Source organism: Balaenoptera acutorostrata, chromosome 21 (assembly GCF_949987535.1).
Source record: "Balaenoptera acutorostrata chromosome 21, mBalAcu1.1, whole genome shotgun sequence".
Lineage (NCBI taxonomy): Eukaryota > Metazoa > Chordata > Mammalia > Artiodactyla > Balaenopteridae > Balaenoptera > Balaenoptera acutorostrata.
Genome location: NC_080084.1, coordinates 14,996,201 through 15,019,322, shown reverse-complemented (window position 1 = coordinate 15,019,322; position 23,122 = coordinate 14,996,201). Strand labels below are relative to the sequence as shown.

Below are 23,122 nucleotides of genomic sequence, written 5' to 3'. Positions count from 1 at the left end.
TATTATATTATATTATATTTGTATGAAATATATATATTCCCACTACATTTTCAAAAAAAAACGATCTTATGGCAACATAAAATGGTAGATATTGGGGTTGGTAGAGAATAAAGGTAATGCACCTATTGTGCTTTCAAGCTTAATGACTTTCTGACTTAATAAAAGTGTAGAGAATGTACAGAATTACAGAAGGTCTGAAAATGGAGAATTTAAAAAACTTGCTAGGACATATGCACAGATTAAGTGGACTACACTTACATACATAGCAGGTGAAAGAAAATGGTTTGTTCTTTAATGGTTTGCTAACTTAGATAGGTAATACTACTTTGGATCTGATAGAGACATTTACCATAATACCAGTCTTCCACCCCAAATAATTTCTTTTTGTTTGGATATATATACTGTGTTTCATGTAAACAAAAGGTTTAAGGAGTGTACAAAACAATATACCTGTTCAATATGCTGAAGCATTTCTTCACTTAAACATTCCCTGTGGCATCTTCTTTGTGCCATGTACTATTCTAGGCACTGGGATTCAGCGGAGGATAACAGAGACATAGTCACTGGCCCTCCCAGAGTTTATATTCTAGTGGGATATACACGTAAGGGAACAGAAAATTACAATCCAGGGTTGTAACACTTTGGAAACACTTTGGAAGTGACACTTGAGGCTTAAGTAGCAGTTGGGTGAAGTGAAGGGATGTTTTCTAAGCAGAGGAATGGTCCACGTACTAAAACCTGAAAGCAAGAAGAGGGTATGACATGATTGAGGGATTCAGCAGTTTGCTAGCAATTCCCTGATAGAGGGAAGCAAGGGAGTGGGAAAATTTAAGACTGGAGAGTTGAACAGTGTCTCCAATATCCAGTTCCTTTCAAGCACTCGATTTGATCATAAAAGCAGTTGGGCGCTAAGGAAAGGTTTTAGGCAGAACAGGTGACATGATGAAATTTATGATTGAGAACAGGGGTTGACAAACATGAAGGATCAGATAGGAAATAATTTAGGCTTTGAGGGCCATGTGGTCTCTGTCTCAACTGCACAGCTTTGCCGTTGTGGCCTCAAACCAGCCATGGATGATATGTAAATGAATGAGTGTGGCTGTGTTCCAATAAAACTTTATTTAGGGACACTGAAATTTGATTTTCATATAATTTTCACATGTCACAAAATGTTTTCCTCTTGATTTTTTTAACTATTAAAAAATGTAGAAGAAGCCATTCTTAACTACAAGCCTTACCAGAACAGACAGATTTGGCCTGTGCACCCCTAGCATGCCGACCCGTGGTAGATGGCTCTGGCTGTGGAGGGAATGGACTGCAGGAGGATCATAGTTGTAGAGACACAAATAGGGAGGCTATTGCTGTGTTGTTTGCAAGAGGCTATGGTAGATTAGTCAAGGGAAGTGGCAGTGGGTGGGGAGAGAAAGAGATTTGTAAGATATTTAGGAGATGGAATTGTTAGGATTCAGTGATTGAAAAGATAGGCAGGTTAAGGAAGATGGAAGACTTGACTGTGATGCTTGGGTTTTTGTCTTTGATGGTGGGTGAGTGCTGCCATTTCCTTCACTGGGCTATGTAAGAGGAATACAGGTTTGAAGGGCTGAATGTTTAGGGGATGAGGTTAAATTAGGAGTTTAGTGATAGACATACTAAGTTTGAGATACCTGTAGAGTGGTCCAGAAGTTAATTTTAATATACGGGCTTAGTGTACAGAAGTGAAAAAGATGCTTACATATCAATAACTATTATTTTAAATTTCATTTGAATTTTCATTAAAATAATACATGTGAATGTTTTTAAAAGTCAGTTGAGACTTAAAGGCATATAACAAAGCACACCAGTTCACACCCTTCTCAAACCCATTTTGTTCTGTTCTATAGAAGCAATCACCCTCAGATCTTCTGACCAGTTGCTATGGTATTGGCCTCCATACTTCTTTTTTTAAAAACACCTTTTTGGGACTTCCCTGGCAGTCCAGTGGTTAAGACTCTGCACTTCCAATGCAGCAGGCGTGGGTTCGATCCCTGGTCGGGGGAGAACTAAGATCCCACCTGCTGCGTGGTGCGGCCAAAAAGACAAACACCTTTTCAGCATATATTTTATTAATATTTATTGTACATTTCCCTGACTAGTTCTTTGAACTGGAGTTTTCTTTCCTCATGTTCAAATCTCTTTATTCTAGTTATAAAATCTGATAATTGTAAAAATGAAGTCTTACTTTACACTGTAAATTTTTAATTCTTGAAACAGGGAAATTTATAAACATTTCTTATACATCAAACATGTTCTTCTCTTTCCCCCCCAAAAGCAGAAATTTATTTAAATTTGACACCTTTTACATAGGCTATTCTATACAATTTCATTTTTATAACTTTTCCTCTTTATAATTAATTTATCTGTGAAATTGCCCTTTGTAGAACCTGGTTTTCTATCTAGTTTGCTGCCTTGCACCTTTCATACCATGTTAATTGCTAATTGGGTGTTTTAAATTCTTCTTTCGAGGAGTCAAAGGCAAAATTACTCCTTTTGGCTTATTTTTTTAGTTTGATTTTGAAGAAAAATGTGAATAATTTGATTAATTCCATGCTAATGTTCCTCAACAGCCAAAAAATAGTGCTATCACAAGAAGAGTTATAGATTGTATCATTCTTGGTTAGAAAAAATTTTACTTTGGTATAGATAAGGAGTAATTTCTTTCAAAGTATTTGATGGATGAGGAGGAGGCAAATGCTGTGCTTAATTGCACCAATTTTGTGATTGACTCAAATCACAGTTTACACTTTACCTATATAATGAATGTATTTGATACAAAATGTTTAAAATCTAGGCTGTCATTTAAGTAACAGTTGCCTTACTGGTATTGTGACAAATAAATGTTAATATTGATTGGGAAAGGTATTCTCATCTTGGGGGCAAAATAAAAAGTGAACTTGGAGAAAGAAAGGCTTTTTATCATTTCTTTTCTTTTAAATGTTTTAGCACCATGGTGCCACCACCAGGAAAATCCTGCAAGTCCTCAGAACCTGTTATTTCAGCTGAAGAGCAGGAGACTCAGGTGTGGCTTTTGTAAAAAGGCAGTTAGTTTTTGAGAAGGTAGTTACGAGTCTACGCATGCTTAAAATTCTCTTGCCAGTATTTTAAAAATTGTTCTATAGCTAAGAGTCTAAGATACAGTTCATTTTTCATCCTAAGGGGGAAATGTAATATCTGAAGCTCTTAACAATAAAGGGCTGGATTTTTCTAAGTACATTTAAACAAATGTTGTTTCTTTGCTTTTCGTTCAGACTACATTATACGGCAAATTGGTGGAAGCTAGGCAGAAACATGCCAATAAAATGAATGTTCCTCCAGCTATTCTGGCAACAAATAAGATACTGGTGGATATGGCCAAAATGAGGTAAACTATTTGCATATTTCTAACTTATTTTCTTCTAACATAATAGATTTGTAAAATACATCATTTAGCGATAATATGACTATGGCTCCAGCAGTCACATCCAAGAGGTGGTTCCCAAATCTCCCGTGTTGCTGCCAATGATCTGTTTCTTCACTGAGCTTTGGTCCCACATGAAACCAACTGTTTTCAGCAATCAAATCCAGTGTATATAAAATCTAACTCACTACCCACCAACCCTCCTTACATGCATTTCATGCAAATGCCAAAACTCTTCCTTCTGAATTCCTTATTTTTGTTAGTCATACTATCATGTTCCTAGTCACGCCTGTTTAATACCTCTGATATTACTTTTACTCTTCTAACATATATCCCCATCTTTCTCTTATTATATAGTTTTTAGACTTTTTCATTTCAGTGTTCCTTCTGTGTCTGTCTATGCTTTTCTTCCTTTTTTTAGTGACACCATGGTAGTTCAGACCATTACCCTTGGACTGTTGCAAAAGCCTCTAACTAGTTACTCTTTCTTCAGCCTCTCTCTCTCTGTTTCATCTGATATATGAATACCAAATTAATCTTTATCCTGTTGTACTTCCGCTTAAGTAGTTTCCCACCGTCTTAACTTATTTAGCTCACAATTCAAGGCCTTCCATTTATGAACTTAAACCTTCTTTTCCATCTGAGTCACAGAATTTTAATGCTTAATCTTGCCTAGATTGTTTACCATTTGTTTAAGTCTCCTTTTCAACTTCCATATACTTATTTACAATGTTGCTTCTGACTTGTAGTTTCCTTGATTTCCCAAAACTCCTATTAGGAAATCCTTTAAGATCTGGCTTTATTGTTATTTGCTCGATGAAGCCTTCCATGTTCTTAGCAGCAAAGTGATTCCTCTGTGGAATCATAAAGGACTTTTAAATGTAAATTTAAAAGATGATTCTATGGCACTTATTACATAATGCTTTATTTATTTTTTTGTTATTATTGGTATTCATGTATATGTGTCTTCTAGATTTTAAACTCTGTGATGAAGATGTTATATTCCTCATCTTTTTGTGTTTTCCAAAGCACCTAGCCCAACGCCTAATAATCACTAGGTGGTCAATAAATATTTAGAAGAAATTATTTCCAAAGAATTGTTGCTTGGTAATTGTACTCATCTTGTATACTTCCTTTTCAAAAATTGTTTCTGTTGCTAAATTTCATTCAAGAGATGTTACTTTAGAGAAGAATTTTCTAATAATGTTACATAGTGCATATATCTTATAATAATTATTTCATTAAAATAAATATTCAAAGACCACATTTTAATATTCAGTGAAGATATTTAAAGGAAAAGGAGTAATCATTAAATTGGCAGATTTTTAGAAAGAAGACATCAGACATTCTCTTCATATTGGACACAATAAGAAATATTAAAAGCCTGAAGTAGTTAGTTAGCAAGTTTATTGTTACAGGTAAAAACTTTGTAAATAATGAATGAGATTTTCTTCTGAGTTTCTTAGCCTCTTAGTTGTCCTCTAAGAATCATAAAACAAAATTACTTGTTTTATACATTGTTTTTGGTTGCTGGAAAAAAATCCATGTTTATTGAGTGTCAGCATTGAAGCTAAATATCTATCAGCTGTGTTGCTGGAGTGGTAACGTTTCAGTGGTTTCTTGACTTTTTAATTTTTTTAAACGACAGACCTACTACAGTTGAAAATGTGAAAAGGATTGATGGTGTTTCTGAAGGCAAAGCTACGATGTTGGCCCCTGTGTTGGAAGTCATCAAACATTTCTGTCAAATAAATAGTCTTCAGGTAAAACACTATGGTTTGCAGGACCTCTGAGAGAATAAACTTTTTTTGACGATTACAAAACACCCTTCAAAAGCAGCATTTTTCATTTCTATGCTGGACACTTAGAAAATGAATCAGATAGTTTCTATAGTAAATCAGTTATAAAAACATGTTAGTTACCTATTTTTTTTAATTGAAGTATAGTTGACTTACAATATTATATTAGTTTCAGATGTACAACATAGTGATTCAGTATTTTTATATATTATACTCTATTTTAAGTTATTATAAAATATTGGCTGTATGCCCTGTGCTGTACATTACATCCTTGTAACTTATTTGTTTTATACCCAGTAGTTTGTACCTCTTAACTCCCTTCCCCTATCTTGCCCCTTCCTCCACCTCTCTCCCCACTGATAATCACTAGTTACCTCATTTTTAAGATGATTCTGAAGTAATAGTTGTCAAACCTGCTTATGTCTGTTTATTTTGTTGAGAGGTTTTGTTTTTAAATCTGAATAAGTACTGTATTTTAGACAAAGAAATTATTTTACTTTCAAATGTAGATAGAAATTAAAGCTTCATTCATTCATTTACTATTCACTTCCAGGGGATTAGGGGACTAATTTAGAGGCAGAGTGGTCCACATTATAGTTCATTTTTAGTCCCTCTTATTGGCTTAAAGGGAAGACTAGGAATTTCTAGTTTTACAACCATGTTTGTAATTACAAATATTTTATTCAAAACTTATTCCCTCTAGCCATATTTTACCTTTTAAAATCAATATGTAAAAATTAAAAAAAACTTTTTGAGCTCCTCATAAAAAGGGAATTTGGGGCTGTTCCTTAGAGGTTTTATTTGTGTTATTTTTTTCCCTAATAGCTAATGATCATGTTGATATTCTATCAATCATTATATTGATATTATTTTTGATCATTTGTGCTACATTTAAAATTTTGTAGACAGACCTCTTTTCAAGTACAAAACCACAAGAAGAACAGAAGAAAAGTCTGGTGGTGAAAAATAAAGCAAGCTCACTTTCACAGTCTGCAGCCATCACATATTCTTTATTCCAAGAAAAGAAAATGTGTTTGGTAAGTGTTACTTTCAAGTTAGAGGGAATTTTTAAATTTATCTAAATGTGTTTTATCAGCTTTTCAATATCAAAGTTGAGACTTGGGATAAATTTCTTCTAATTCTACAATATTTTATGTTATTTCATTTTATAATTAATTTTAGAACAGAATGTCATTTGCTTTTTCTGCTAAGCCCTTTTCTGTTAATTAAGTAAAAACAGCAAGTATAGTTTGACCATGATTATCTTATAGAGGTTGTATCAGAGGTACTGATAAACACATTTATAGCTTAGGGATATTGGAGCAGCCATATTCTAAGACTCCATTTTTTTAATGGGATTAATAGTTAAAAAACTATTACTGTATGTACTGATAAGAGATAATCTCCAAGATACATTGTTTTTTTTTTTTTTTTTTTTTTTTAATTTATTTATTGATTGATTTTTGGCTGCGTTGGGTCTTCATTGCTGTGCACGGGCTTTCTCTAGTTGCGGTGAGCAGGGGCTACTCTTCGTTGCGGTGCGTGGGCTTCTTATTGCTGTGGCTTCTCTTGCTGCAGAGCACGGGCTCTAGGCACGCGAGCTTCAGTAGTTGCAGCAGGCGGGCTCAGTAGTTGTGGCTTGCGGGCTCTAGAGCTCAGGCTCAGTAGTTGTAATGCACAGGCTTAGTTGCTCCAGGGCATGTGGGATCTTCCCGGACCAGGGATCGAATCCTGCATTGGCAGGGGATTCTTAACCACTGCACCACCAGGGAAGTCCCCAGATTCACATTTTTATAATCTTAAACATCATGTAAAGATAATGTCAGCTCATTTGATAAGTAAAACAAAATGAGAAGTGTAGGAAATTCAGATTAACTAGTTTCTTCACGAAAAACAAATCCAGATCTTATGAAAAATAGAATGTATACTTGTATTATATTTAATATAAGATGGAGAAAACAGAGATAGCTATTATTTGTCTTTTGTAAACCAAAATTATTAAACCAATTTAAGTAATTAATTAAATTTTTAAATAAATTTATTTTATTTATTTATTTTTGGCTGCGTTGGTCTTCGTTGCTGTGCACAGGCTTTCTCTAGTTGTGGTGAGCAGGGTCTACTCTTCGTTGCGATACATTGTTAAGTAAAAAAAGGAAGATGCATAGCACTGTGGAAAACATACATAAATATGTATGTATATATATTTGCATGCTTATATATTCACATATCCTTGGGTATGTATACAAAAGTGCATAGAATATCTCTGAAGGATGTTGAAGAAGCTAGAAATAAGTTAAAAAAAAAATAACAAACTTGCTTTTCACTCTATCTTCTCTAGTGTAATGTTCTATTTTTTTTTAACCATGTCTGCTTGATGCTCTTTAAAAAAAATCTGATTACTGTGAAAAATGGCCATACTTAATGTTTCTTCATTGTTTTGGCATAAGTCCTTAAGGCTGTTGAGATTTTTTAAATATACAAAATGAAGAGGATATCTTAGTGGAATAAGGACAGAATGAGGCTTCCAGCTAAGTTTCACTAATTTGCATTCCTGTCCTCTCTGATGTTAAATTGGTTTAGATTAGGCTGTATGGTCCAGGGCCTGCTTTTCCTGTTCTCTGTGTCTCCATCCACTAGGCTATGTTACACACTTTCTATTCTGGTTAATATCCAATATAAATAAGAATAAACAGTCCATAGCTTATCTTAGTCACTTAATATATGTTCTAGTTACATAGCCAAAGTCCTTAATTAAAAGTAAAAAAGCCATTACACAAAGAACCAAATAATTCCATTGAACTATTTTTGAAACATATTACATGATAAATAGGAATTTTAAGTTCAGTCTCTTATTTAAACAGTAACTTACATGTACATGTTAAACATGCTTGTATATACACAATTTGACCGAATATGTATGGTCTAACTGTATAAAGAAAATATGGAATAGCCTCCAAATTTTTAAAATAAATTGTATCCTCATACTTAGCCAGGATATGAAGTTTCATGTATTATATTACATATTCATGGATAAAAATGTGAAGAGTGGTATATCTTCATTTGTGTCTTTTGCTATTATTTGGTTGTATATTATTGTGAAATACTGTGGTGTAATTATCTGTACTTCCCAGGAGTCTGAGGGGGTCTTGCCAGTTAACTGCAAAATTAAACATGCCTAAGGACTAATTAATCAGAAGGAATAATACAATTAGTTTTTGGTAATACGATGCCTGGTATCAAATAACCCTGATATCATGCACACATGATACACATCTTCTAGTAGAAAAAGTGTAGACATTTAGTGAAAGTAACATAAAACCTTCCTTTGAAGGATGAAAATATTGCTTTAAATGCTCTATTTTGTGAAAATATCAACATTCATACAAATACAGTCCAAATTCAGACTTTCAAGGTGTGCTAAAAAAGAGTGTCATGAAATAATTTAGAGCTGAGTGACTAAACTTTCTGAATGTTTAAAAGAATGTTTTATCTAACAGACATCTTAAATGGATTTGGAGCTACATTTGTTTAAAAGCTACATAAATATGTAACAGTGTCCTTAATTTAGCACAATTCATGTTAAATTCAATGCTAGGCAAATGATGACAGCCACTTGTAAATTGTTATTATTATTTTATGAATAGAGCCAATTTAAAGCACTTTTTAAACTCTTCTTGAGAACCTTTTCTAGAGTACATTTGGAGCCTTATGTTATTGCTAAGCATTTTACGATTCGTCTTCCTGGAAATTCATGTAACTGAAGTACCGTGTGTTATTTCAAGTATATACAGTATTGGGTTACAGTTTACTGTATTTTTAAAAGGTTGTGGCAGCTATTAGACTTACGTAGAATGACTACTCTCTGTCACTAATAGGTTTTTAAGGTGAATAATTACAGAGGGATGAGGATTGATTTCTTAGCTAAACCTGGGTGATTTTGCTTTATTCAATATAATAAGTATAAAAAGTAGCACCTGTGGAGTTCTAGCATGTGAGTCATTTTAAAGAATTAGTTAAAATGAGAAATTTAAATGAAGGTTTAGTCCACTGTTTATTCTCAGTGAACATTTACTACCTGAAGGTTTTGGACCTTGTATTTCTATACAGTACAGTGGAAACTTCAAGAAAACTCACTGGTTGTTTTGCTGCTATTTCTCTAGAAGAGTGTAGCTGAGAACAGGATTCTGCCTCTCTCAGCAGCTGGCATGCACTTGTCCCAAGCGGTGCAAGCTGGCTACCCACTCGATATGGAGCGAGCAGGTCTGACTCCAGAGATTCAGAAGATTATTGCTGATGTTATCCGAAACCCTCCCATCAACTCAGGTGATAACCATGACCCTCGTCTGCAGCCTTAATGACTTGAGTCATTGAACCCAGATGAAGTAAACAAGCAATCCACTAATATTTTTCACTCTGATCGCATTAACCCTGTATGCTACTATGAAAACTTTACTTTTGTAATGCTTTTTATTGTTTTAGAAAAACAATCTTTCTTCCCATTATCACTCAGAGAAAAGTCTGAGTCTGAGAAATTCTTGCTTTTTTTTTCAGTTTCAGATTACAACTTCCACCCCCATCCCCCAAACAGTGCTCTTTCATCCTTTTCTAATTTGTACTTCCTCACTTGAAAAAAACACACATTCATTCCCCATAGCTCACTGACTCTTAGCTTTTCTCTAAATCTTTCTGATTCCCTGTCACTGGTTTTACCTAAGTAGCCTTTCTCATCAATGCAGGCAATAGTGTCAGGCACTGTGGTGTTGAAGGGATGGACTGAGTTCTCTTGGGACCCTTGTAGAAGGGTTTCCTCCTGTCACTTTGCTACAGAACCTCAACTGTGCTCATGGAGATCGAGCCCCTTTGTTTACCTTGCAGAAAATTTAAAAATATGCCTATTTTAAAATTATGATCCCTTTTTTACAGAAGTAAAGATGAGGTGGATTTGAAGGATTTTCACACCCTAAATGTACAGATGTAAACTAGGTGTGTTATAATTCAATAAATCTGATAAATTTTTTTGGACTGTTAGGACAGAGCAGTGGACATACAAAAAGCCTTATCTCCAAAGCTGCAGTGCAAATAGTTAAACTTTTTATTACCTCAAATTCTTTCCCACTCAGGAACAAGTATACAGTTCTTCCCCCAAATTTAGAAATAAGGGAAAACAGATCACAATTAATACTATACTTAACTGATCAGAACAAAGGTATTTAAGTCACCTTCAAAGGCAGCATTAGTTCTAGGCTTGAGCAAGGCTTGACTGAAGGACACCTCCATCTCTCCTTCCATTGCTCAACCTTGGAGGCAAGGAGAGAGACAGAGGCAAGTTTGGGCAGTGGTCCTCTAAGTTAGTTCCAGGAAACCGAAGTTTCTCTTTTTACTATACCATGTTAAAGTTGTACTGCCAACTATTTAAAGGAAAGAAATATGCAATTTCTAATCCTGGTCAATGAGACTTCCGAGTGTTTTCAGGGCCTGTTGATAGCTTATGTCAAGATCTTATTTGAGGGAGATACCTTAACAACTAATTCTGCTTCTGTATCACAGCTTTCTGGCTATGATTTGATTTCCCATGTAGGTCTGTCTATAGGGAAAATATGCTCTAGTCTTGCTAATCTGGGTACTTATCTATATGATAGTTGTGAATTCATAATTGGAAATTAATGAATTGGCATTTTGTGAGCTTGGTTAATGTGGCTCTATTAAGGTTAAAGTAGGTTTGTAAATCTGAAAACGTGAGGGCCAAATCCTGTACTGGGATAAAATATCCAAGGTCACTTAGCTGTGAGTCATCTTGTGAGGAAGCTAGCCAGCTCTCCTGGTCACTCTCCAGTCTTTCTAACTTCAGCAGCCATTTTACTAGAAATTAAGGAAGAGGAAGGACCACAGTAATTAATTGCAGGGTTAGAATTGGGATTGTATAAAATCTCTCTTTCTCCAATGCAGAATGAAATAGTATTTTAGAGGGAGTCAGAGACTCTGATGCCCTCTTGATTTTAATACCCTAGAATTATTTTTTCCTTTATGTATGTATTATCTCTCAGGATTTAGAGAAAGATATATCTTTTTTATTTATTTATTTATTTTATTTTTGGCTGTGTTGGGTCTTCGTTTCTGTGCGAGGGCTTTCTCTAGTTGTGGCAAGCGGGGGCCACTCTTCATCGCGGTGCGCGGGCCTCTCACTGTCGCGGCCTCTCTTGTTGCGGAGCACAGGCTCCAGACGCGCAGGCTCAGTAGTTGTGGCTCACGGGTCCAGTTGCTCCGCGGTATGTGGGATCTTCCCAGACCAGGCAGGGCTCGAGCCCGTGTCCCCTGCATTGGCAGGCAGATTCTCAACCACTGCGCCACCAGGGAAGCCCCAGAGAAAGATATATCTTTGACGAGCTGTTTGGTACTATGCAGTATTCTCTGAAAGAGTTTGTGCACTTTTTTTCCCTTTTTCCTGTTGTCTTTACTATTATACACTGAGTATAGCAAATAAATTTTCATTCAGTTAAATATTAAATTGAAATTCCAAAGAACAATGGAATTTAAATTATACTTATTAAACACTTACTTCATCTTTCTGTCAATACACTGTATATATAGGTTGTACAAATAATACGAAAAAATATATTATTATAATTTTCTTCCAAAGCCAAAATTGAGAAAGAGAAGTATCATGAGCTCTAAACTTTATTTCTTTTTATTGTATGGTTATAGTCTGTAATATATCATTTATTGATGTGAAATTTTATTTTTGAATTCTTATTTTTCCTTAATAAAATTCTATTTGTTCTCTTACTGGAGGAAGCATTGTTGAGTTATAAATTATAATAAGAAATGAAGATATCCATGCCACACTAATGATTCAGATATGGTATTTCATCTTTTACTTAACTGTAGCCATATCACATAATTTGGTGTTTTAATGAACAAGTTTGTTGGCATTTAAATTTTGCACAATCTTGAATTGAGAATTTTCTATAGTTTATTATGGCATAATCTTAATCTTAAAAATAGAGTATTTGTGAATTGAGAAATTATATCTATTATTTTCATGCTATCTTATTTGCTAAGTAGGTTTTGTCCTTGTAACAATATTTTAAGGAATTCTGTACCTTTTTATTCTTTTAGTTTTTTCCATGTTTACATGACTTTAAGCTTCTTCTTTTATGGAGTTGAGATTCTAACTATGCTTAATAATAAATGAAGCAGAGTATTTAATGAGGTACCTGGCAAGTATTTTTAATAATTTTGTTCTTTCATTCTTTATGTGCATGTAACTAGAAAATTAAGGGTGGCTTCCAAGGGACCTGCCACAAAAGTAGGGGTAATATGATCTCTTTTAAGCACTGAAGGAGTGCTGGCGGTACTCATTATTTCACTCTCCAATAGATATTTTCAGCACTTACTTGTGTGGAAAGTTAGGGCAAATAAGATCTGAAAATAAAATCTATCTTTCCCAGAAAACTTATTTAAATAATAGGCATTTTAAATAGTTGATGTGTTTTGTTATGCTTCGATAGCCATTGAAAGAATCCTTTTTATTAGCATCTTATTTACAAGTATGATTAGCTTCTATTTTAAGGATAAATTATTTTCAAAAAATTAACTTATAATTGATATTTGGAATTTCTTTGGATGGTGGTTTTGATTCTCAGGGCAGCCCTCAAAAGACGGTTTGGAACAAAAGTTAAGCAGAGTTGATAGCCTGCCCTGACTATGGGTCTTGGAGGCAGGGGTGTAGGTGGTGCAGGAGTGAGGGGACATGTTTTACTCTATTTCTGTTCTGTAAGGGGATAGGCATTTGAAAGAGGGACATTTTCTTTGGCCACCTTCCTCCTTCCTTTCTACAAAACATGTCACTATTTCCAGCTCATAGGTTTTCTGCAGTGTTCTGTGTAATTTATTTTTAAATCTTTTTTTTTCATCCTTTACAGATATAAATAAAATTAAACTAATTAGAATGTATGTTCCTGAAAACATTGACACGTACCTTATCTACATGGCAATTGAGATCCTGGAAAAAGATTGCGACAACAGGATGCTATGCCAGTCTTCATGTGATTCCAACAAAAAGAGATGTTTCCCCAACTCTGAAGAGAGCTGTTCAAATTCTAAGAGGAGCAAGGAAGAAGTGGGCACTAATACCAAGGTGTTAATTATATGTAGAATTTTCATATAGTTTCAGATTGTTCAATTTGCATATCTTAATACCAGAATGCTGTATTTTTTGAACTGTTACAAATTCTGATAGAAGGTTACTTTTTAGAAAATCTTGGTGCTGTACTTCCGTTGCTTTTCATAAATCCGATCTGAGAAAAGAGATTTTTTAAACACCAAGAAAAGAGGAATATAGTCCATCTATTTAGCTTATTGAATGGGAATGTCAGCTTAAATTTTACCTCTACCTTATATTGACTATATAGTCTGGAAATTCTCTTTCTTTCATAGATATATTTAATATTGGCTGTAAGCATATGGTAGTTTATGTGGTTAATGAAAATAAAACCAAATTCTATGATATATACCTCCCCAGATATTGGAATTTGTCTATCATTCTGTTACTCCTCAGTCTCTGTTCCTGTTATATTGAATCTCTCAGGTACAAGGATAATTGTTGCTCATGGTCCTGGCCATATCCCAGTGCACTTTTGCATGATCAGAGAAAGACCATGAGTTTAGTATTATTTTTACATGGTATATTTTATTAAAATCAAATGCTTTGAATATTATTGCTCTCTGTGTTATATGAGATAAATAAATAGTAATCAGAGAATAACTATTCTTTGACATTGTGACTCTACTAAATGATTGCAAAGACTTGAAAATTTGACCTTTAATATCTTCCAGGCCTAAAGTTCCATGATAAAAGTTTGTGAAAACTATAATTAACTCAAAAATTACTTTAGTTCCTAGATGATAAATTCAGCATGGTGATAGGTGGTTGCTACTAGTTATATTAGAGAATTAGGGACTTTATTTCAGTTCTAAGTAATCTTTATAGGATTTCCAACAGTTAAACTCCTTTTCTCAATAGCTTAAAAAGTAAGAGGAACTGATCTTTTACAATTCTGTCCTTCAGTTAGATTTGTATATAGTCATGTACTAGATAACCTAATGAAATTTGATTAACTGGAATTCTTTACATTATTTTGGCAATTGAATTAGCTATAAGAAGGGCATTACTAACACACCACTGTAAAGCAATTATACTCCAATAAAGATGTTAAATTTAAAAAAAGGGCATTAAAGGAGATATACGTTGGGCAGGTGGTAGTGAAATTTGGCTGCTATTCCCAGCCTTTTATTTCTGAAATCTATATCAGGTGCCTAAGACCTTATTTTTTTCCCAGCTGTATCTGTCAGTAGGAAAAGGTGTAACTTGTTATTTTTCCTGAATATTGAAGCACATTTATAGTGAAATACTGTTTTAACCACACATTAATATTATTGCTTTCCTCCTATTGAAATAACATCATATTCTGAAAAAAGAGTGGGGGTATTTTGGGGGGGTGGGTATTTAAGTGGGTGGAAATTAAGCCTACCGGATTCAGCCTTTTCTTTTTCCCCATTTAGGGGAACAAGAATATTGGGGCTAGGAAGTAGATTGAGGGGTGAGTGAGCCAGCCAAAGTGTTTTTCTTTTGTCTGCCTTCCAGTATAGAAAGCTACTCTGAACACTGTAGAGTCTGTTGGAGGCCTGGTTTCGGGATCCTTCATATGTTAACATTCATCTTCTCTACTGACCTTGGGTTGTATCCCTTAGTCTATTTCATCTTATGATTATGAGGTTTCTAATAAAAAATAATGTCACAACAGATTCTTCTTATTAGTTGATGCATTGTTAGGTTTACATCTGTTGTGACTGCGGTTAAGATAGAAGCTCAATCATGCCTACGTTTACTGGAGGAAGATTATGTCTTGATAGTGGTAGTTCTGATTCAATATACGAAGGTACACAGTGGAGTCTTTAAATATGTAGTTTTTTTTTTTATTTCTGGAAAGTTTTCTTAAATTGTAGATTTTAAATTTTTGTTTATTTCAGGAAGTTTTTAAAAATTTTACTTTTTAGTATTTTTGTCCCATTGCTTTGTAGTTCTCCTTAATGGACTTCTGCTCTCTATGTGTTGGACCTTCTTTACTGAGCTACAATATCTGTCACTTCTCATGAATTCTTTTTGGCTTTTCATTTCTCTTTAAACTTTTCTTCTTTTTCACCTTCTATTTCTGTTTGGACACAATCTGTTGTATTTATTGCTATGTTCCTTATAGTTTAATATTCACTTCTATAATTTTTTCTTTTATTTCTAATTCTTTCCAGAGCTTTTCCCCTCACTTTTGAATTTTTCTGATTTTAATTTATGATGTTTGTTTTGAATTATTTTCTTAACGTTTTTCAGCTCATTTTAGGTTACAGTTTTCTATATCTTAGCAAGTCGGTGTCAGATTTGACTTTCATAAGTTCCTGTTGCTCCTTTTAGTGTGAAATTAGTTTCCCTGCACTTTCAAAAGACGGCATGCTTCAGGATAGTTTGTCCAAGTTCCCAGAGCTCTCCTGTTGTTTTTGTGTAGCATTCAAAATAGGGAAACTTGGTTTATGACATACCCCGTTCTGCCGCTTGTACCTGGGCTTTCTCTTCCCTTTGCCTCTATTATACCCGTCCTGCTTGATTTTGATATAACCCCAGCAGTTCTCAGTGCCGGGCCTTCACCTGGAAGTTCATAGGTGCCAGCTGCTCTAGTCACTTAAGACACTGCTGTGGACCCCTTTCCGTCGCCTGCTGTTGGGTTGGGCAAAGGCCCTCCCACTTTTCAGATGCTGTTCTCAAATAAACCTTTCCAGTGTATACCTGTGGGCTGTTTGGTTCTCTTGTTCTCAGGCACCTCACTGCCCCTGCTTTCTCGCACACAGATGCTGTACCATGCAGGTCTTAGGGCTGTTGGTGGTTTTTCCTCACATGCTTGTGGTTTCGGTTTCCTGAGGATACCTTTAATACACTTAGTTTCTTTGTAAATGTAGATGGTGAATTTTTGGTTTTGCTCCCTAATTCTATCTGTTTTAATGCTGGGATTCAGAGAGATTAAAAAACTATGCTGCTGCTGCCACCATCTTCCCAGAGCCCTCCCCTCATATGTCACTTTTTTCCATCTTATTTTTCTTGACTGCCTGAGAGAGAGGGTGGGGGGGGGGAGAGAGAGAGAAAGGTCTCATGCCCTGCCACTGAGTTTCATTATAAATTAAAACATACAACATTTTTATACACTATTTTAAGATACTCAGGAAAAATGCTGGGGGGGTAATATTATTATAATCATTATTGTTAAAATTCAGTACCTCAGAATAATATGAATTTTCTTAAGCTTTGCTTTTTTAAGCATAGTGTGTTTTTTTCCTAAGGAAATAGTGCATGTAGTAACTATTTTGTATTCCACAAATATCTTAAAGGTTGATGGAAAACGTTCTTGTGATTTTTCACTGAAAGATGAGAGTCACAGAAATTCACTAAAACTAACTTCCTGGAATCAGCCATTCAGCGATCCCAAAATAGAAGATTTCTTTGTAGATTCTCATTCACAGGTAAAATTGATTTAATGAAATAGTTTTCATGACAAATATATTATGCTTGATAACTAATATACCTAGATTTATCTTAGTTTTTAGATGAAGTTAAATGCAAATATAATGTATGTATTTGCTTACATATATATGGGTACATATAATCAGCAAATGAGTTAATGTTTTATATTCTCAACTTAATGATAGTGGCTTATTAATAGAACTTGGAGTACCAAAAAGACGTAAATACTTACTTAAATTTTATTATGATTGCTGGGAATTTTAGCCTTCTACTAATGAAGGAAATAGTCACTGAAAAGCGTTGTTTCTGTTATTAGACCTCATAATTAAAGTCCTCCAGATACTTATTGTTGAGACTCAAAAGATACACTCAGTGTAAGCAAGCGTTTTACCCCTTTCTCAATGAAATAAGCTCATTTTTATAATGATAGGATAAATGCTGAAGATCATATTCTATCAATATAAAAATGTTATAGGAGAAAAGACTTGAAATGATATTAGCTACCAATTAATACCAAGAATAAATCAGGATGTGTTTTGATATTTTGTAACTCTCCAAATAATCCAGTGATACAGTATTTTATACTGTTATTCTCTTTTTCTGTGTGAAGAAATCAAGGCTTTAATAACATTCATAAGGTCATACATGTAGTAAGTGACTCAATTCGAACTCAAACCTAGTTCTGTTTTTTTTTTTAAGTTGCTTAGGCTTATTTTTTTATATTTATTTTTAATTGGAGTATAGTTGCTTCACAATGTTGTGTTAGTTTCTGCTGTACAGTGAAGTCAGTCAGCTATATGTATACATATATCCCCTCCCTCTCGGACCTCCCTCCCACCCCTCCTCCCCCATTCCACCCATCTAGGTCATCACAGAGCCTGTCTGGTTTTAAAGTCCCTGCTTATTCCGTAGTATTCGGCTACGGCTACAACAGGACTTCGGGTTTTTTCCTTGGCTCTGTTATTGTTCGGATCTTGTACTCTGTTTTACTTTTTGGCTTCGTTATAATTTTAACTGGTTTCCTTCCTCCAATTGCCCTTAAACTCTAATTGCAAGCAATGATAGTTGTCTGTGGCTGCAAGGGATTTTGATAATAAAATTCTGGGGGGGAAGAGTATTTCTGGGCCAATTTTATCTCAACCCAAATGCCCTTTATCCGTGCCACTTTATATCCCTAATACTTATTATTTCTAAGTCAAACATTATAGTATAATACAGTGTGTATAAATCCAATCTGTTCTCCTGGTCTTCTCTTCCCTGTGAGGAAATAGGTGCCTGGGAGAAAAGTTGCTATCTTGGCTGTTTTTTTTCTTTAGCTTTTGCTAAAGTGTGAATAGCCCTTTCTTCGGCACTGGATTTATTTAAGTTGGAATAGCTAACAGCTTTTACCTTTTAAAAATATAAGGTCACACAGTTTTTTTGTCAAGGATTTTTTACTTTTTTTCCCACCTTTAAATATTTTGAACCCATTGTTAAACACAGAAAACATAATAAAACATAACAAGCAGTTGACGAACAATTCATAGATGTAGTCTTCATTCTTGAAATGGAATAAATTATACTTGTATACCTTAGGCTAACAGACACATTGTAACTTAGATGAGACCACCTTACCTTAAAGCCCTCAAATAGTTCCAATAAATAAATTAACTCTCCCAGATTCCAAAGTATAGTCATGTCAGAATGATTTCTCCATCATATTGGTTTGAGGAGCTAGAGTTCAAGCTGAGATTACACAAATTAATACCATTTTGAGCTTATAGAACTTACCTATTAAAATTTTTAATAGGTATTAAATTACCTATTAAAATTTGTTTAATGTACAGATAATATAGTACACAACCACTGCCTTTGGGTTTAATTTTGTTTTCAGGGACCTTTAACTAGGGTTCTGAAGCTTCATTTTGTGCACAGTTCTCCTAAAATTAGGCAGAATATCGTGCATGTGTACGTTTGTCTTTTTTTCTCATTAGTGGACCTCTAGTTTTAGCAGATTCTCAAAAGAGTCTATGAAACAGAACCCTTTTTTTTTTTTTTTCATTTATTCAGCAAATGTTTTTTCAGTACCTGTTATCTCTCAGCAACTCTGCAAGGTCCTGATGATGCTTGAACCACTCTCCTAGTCTGTCTACCATTGTAGATGTACAAGTCGTATGCTTTTTTAAATGCCTAATATAACTGTGTGTGTGTGTGTACACATGCTTAGGCAGATGCCTTCCTTGGAACGTTAAATTCACCATTTTGGCCAAGCTAAAGCAAATACACCATGGGACATAGATCTGAAATAATATACAGTTCTTTCCTTTCCAAATGAGAGTCTACACTTGAGTGTCTAAAAATAGGTAACAGGATGGCAGGTAATTGCCTAAAAAAATGATATAGTTGATTTTGTCTCTCTCTCATGTGTTTATTTTTGGATCCAGAAATAAATTCTGTAGATCTCATTATTTTGTTTTATTTGGAAAGGGAAGGCTTGTGGGTGTATATTCAATAACCTGTGTTACTTTGCAACTGAGACACATTTTCAGCAGTACAAATATATATATATATATATATTTTTTTTTTTTTTTTTTTTTTTTTCTCTCTCTCTCTTTCTTTCCTATAGACTTCATCTGAAACCTCAAAGAGAAAATTACCTGGGTGGTTTGCCAAAGGAAATGAGACCTTACCTGATGCCAGCAAGAAATCAACGGCCAAAACTAAAAAGAAGGGTCTTTTTAGTTAAACTGGCAACTGCCATAGGAATTATGTGTGTCTTGCTGTATTATAAGAGGGAAGCTGTATTTCATTTCTGAAGAGTGGGGAGTAATATGTTTGTTTAAAAATTATTCTAATCTGAAAGTAAAACTCACCTATTTATTGAACAGCTGGTGTCTTAAAACAGCCTTGTGCAATTCACATAAAGTTGAGTCTTCTGAGAGCCTGAGTGAGTACCTCATAGAACAGAATCTTAGTTTCCTATGAGATAGCTTTAAGAAATCATGTTACTGCCCTGTTTTCTAATCTCTTTACTTACTTCAGCAGTATGTTTAGAATATGTAATGTGTGGTGATTTAATACAGATAACAGATTATCAGTTGTAAGTGATTATGTGTGTGATATGAAATATTCCTATATTACCAAAATTCTGTCTTACAAATGAAGAACGCATAGTTATTTTACAAATTGTTTTTTCTATTGTTAGAAGAAACTCTTATACACATTTTAAAATGATATTAGTGGACCAGACCAGTGAAAATGAAACATTTTGGGTTCTGTGTAAATAGAGGAAAGAATATAACAAAGGAGACCAATTGCACTAGACAACTATGCACTTTGTATGTTATATACGATTTCTATTATTTTTCAAATAATAAAAAGTCCTTAGTACTGAATATTATAAAGATATGTATTTTAAACTTTCATATACTGAATTACCTTGAGCACCTTTAATTTTTGATGATGTCAGAATTTGATTCTAATATCTCTTTATGTAGCACATGTAACTGAAATATACAAAACACATACTGACACTGAATTGGGTAAATCATAGTTGATATAACTTTAAGCAGTTCACCATATGGCATTTAATTGACTTTTTTGTAAATAAAAATAACTGTCATTAATAAAGAAGAAATATATGTTTGCTGTAGAAGAATTAGAAAATCCAGAAAAGTGAAAAAAAATATCACATAAGTTCCACTGGTAGGTAATCAGTTAACCCCTTTCATGTATCCTGCCAAGCCTTTTATTTATTGATTGATTGACTTTGGGCCACACCGTGTGGCATGCAGGATCTTAGTTCCCTGACCAGGGATCAAACCCATGCCCCCTGCAGTGGAAGCACAGAGTCTTAACCACTGGACCATCAGGGAAGTCCCCTGCCAAGCCTTTTTATATTCACTTTTCTTAGTTTGTTACATGAATAATACATGAATGAATATTCTTTGTAAAGTGTTCAAGCTATACTTAAAACATAAAAGTCCCCCATATTCCCGTTTCCCCACATCCCATTACCAGCCCCTTTCCAGAAGGTAACTCCTATTGAATATATGACGTGTCATTCTCTAGTCATTTCTTCTGCATTTATGTGCCTCTGCATGTGTAGCTACACATACATTCTTGGTTTTTTTAATTTTTATTTTTATATTGAAGTATAGTTGATTTAAAGTACTATAATCATTTCAGGTGTACAACATAGTGATTCAATATTTTTGTAGATTATACTCCATTTAAAGTTATTATAACATATTGGCTATATTCATTGTGCTGTACAATATGTTCTTGTAGCTTATTTATTTTATACACAGTAGTTTGTACCTTTTAATTCCCTACCCCTGTATCTCCCCTCCCCATTATCTTCTTCCCTCTGGTAACCACTAGCTTCTTCTGAATATGTGTGAGTCTGTTTCTGTTTTTTATATTCATTCTTTTTCATTGTTGTTTTTTCTACATATAAGTGATAACATACAATGTTTGTCTTTCTCTGTGTGTCTTATTTCACTGAGCATAATACCCTCCAGGTCCATCCATATTGTTGCAAATGGCAGAATTTCATTCTTTTTTATGGCTGAGTAATATTCCACTGTCACTCTGCAGATGACATGATATTTATATATAGAAAATGCCAAAGCCTCCACCAAACAACTGTTGAAACTGATAAATGAATTCAGTAAAGTTGCCGGATACAAGATTAATATATAGAAATCTGTTGCTTTTCTATACACTAATAATGAGCTATCAGAAAGAGAAAGTAAGAAAACAAAAGTTTTAAAGTTCCCGGAATAAAATATCTAGGAATAAACTTAACCAAGGAGGTGAAAGACCTATACTCTGAAACCTAGAAAACATTGATGAAGGAAATTGAAGACGTTACAAAAAAATGGAAAGATATCCTATGTTCCTGGATTAGAATGTTAAAATGTCCATACTACCCAAAGCAATCTACAGATTTAATGCAATCCCTATCAAAATACCCATGACATTTTTCTCAGAACTAGGACAAATAACCCTAAAATTTACATGGAACCACAGAAGATTCTGAATAACCAAAGCAATCCTGAGAAAAAAGAACAAAGCTGGAGGTATCATACTCCCTGACTTCAGACTATACTACAAAGCTACAGTCATCAAAACAGTGCTGTACTAGCACAAAAACAGACACATAGATCAATGAACAGAATAGAGAGCCCAGAAGTAAACCCATGCTCTATGGTCAATTACTCTACAACAAAGGAGGCAAGAATATACAATGAGGAAAATATAGTCTCTTCAGTAAGTGGTGCTGGGAAAACTGGACAGCTACATGTAAAAGAGTGAAATTAAAACATTTTCTCAAAGCATATATAAAAATAAACTCAAAATGGAGTAAAGACCTAATTGTAAGACTAGGATCCATGAAACTCCTAGAAGAAAACATAGAACACTCTTGGACATAAATCTTTTTTTTTTTTTGCACAAATGAGATCATGCTGTATGTAATTTTCTGCAACAAACTTTTTCTACTTAATCTATCATGAAGATCTTTGCATGTCAGTATATATATCGGTCTAGTTGTTTTTTATAGCTATCTACTATGCTATTTGGTGAATATACTATAATTTATATAATCACCTCCTATTGGTGCTTTTGTCATTTTTCCGTATTTCAGATTGTTTCTAGAAGTACAGTTAAAAGAGTTAAGCACAAACATATTCTTTGTTACTTATATTTCACTTGAATATATTATGAACATGTTTTTTCATGTCATTAAATAGACTTCCACAGGATCTTTTTAGGGGCTTTCTATAGTGCAGTGATTCTCCAAGTGTGGTCTGCAGACCGTTAGGAGTCCCTGAGACCCTTCAGGGGATCTGCAGAGGCAAAACTATTTTTATAATACCAAGATGATATAATATTTGCCTTTTGTACTATGTTGAGATTTGCATTGAGGGTGCATAGATGCAGTGAGTAAAACCACTAGCAATTTAGTGCAAATCAAGGCAGTGGCAGCAAGTTATTGATTTTATTAATTCTCATTTCTTAAACACATTCTTTCAATATTCAGTGTGATAAAATGGCAAATACACATAAAGCCTCTGTGCTGTATACCAGAGTATGATGGTTGTCTTCTAGAAAAGCACTTGTTTGATTGTTTGAGTTGTGAATTGAATTAGTTGCTTTTTTTCTGTGGACTATCCTTTTCACTGACAAGAATGACTGATAGAAAATATGACTGGTCGTTGCTCCTAGGCAGAGGCAGAGGCTTCCTCGATCCCCAAGTTCTCCATTTTCCATGAGCTCCTGCTGGGTTTTCTTTTGTCCTCCCCACCTCCCTCCTCGCCTTGCCTGACACCCTACCACCAGAGT

At 34.3% G+C, this 23,122-nt stretch overlaps 1 protein-coding gene across 7 annotated transcripts in view; it reads left to right on the top strand.

Moving 5' to 3' along the window:
* The window catches only part of WRN (WRN RecQ like helicase), a 123,269-nt gene extending 102,018 nt beyond the window's left edge, over positions 1-21,251 (top strand). For 6 of the 7 annotated variants that reach the window (XM_057537149.1, XM_007174071.2, XM_028164502.2 and 3 more), the window contains 8 exons: positions 2,980-3,055; positions 3,285-3,397; positions 5,082-5,196; positions 6,138-6,269; positions 9,393-9,555; positions 13,155-13,369; positions 16,663-16,794; positions 19,401-21,251. In XM_057537149.1, coding sequence (XP_057393132.1) covers positions 2,980-3,055; positions 3,285-3,397; positions 5,082-5,196; positions 6,138-6,269; positions 9,393-9,555; positions 13,155-13,369; positions 16,663-16,794; positions 19,401-19,520 — 1,066 coding nt within the window. In that variant the 3' untranslated portion in view covers positions 19,521-21,251. Of the gene's footprint in view, positions 1-2,979; positions 3,056-3,284; positions 3,398-5,081; positions 5,197-6,137; positions 6,270-9,392; positions 9,556-13,154; positions 13,370-16,662; positions 16,795-19,400 lie in introns of those variants that run through there. The other variant, XM_007174073.2, reaches the window with a different exon arrangement.
* Positions 21,252-23,122: the final 1,871 nt, after the last annotated feature.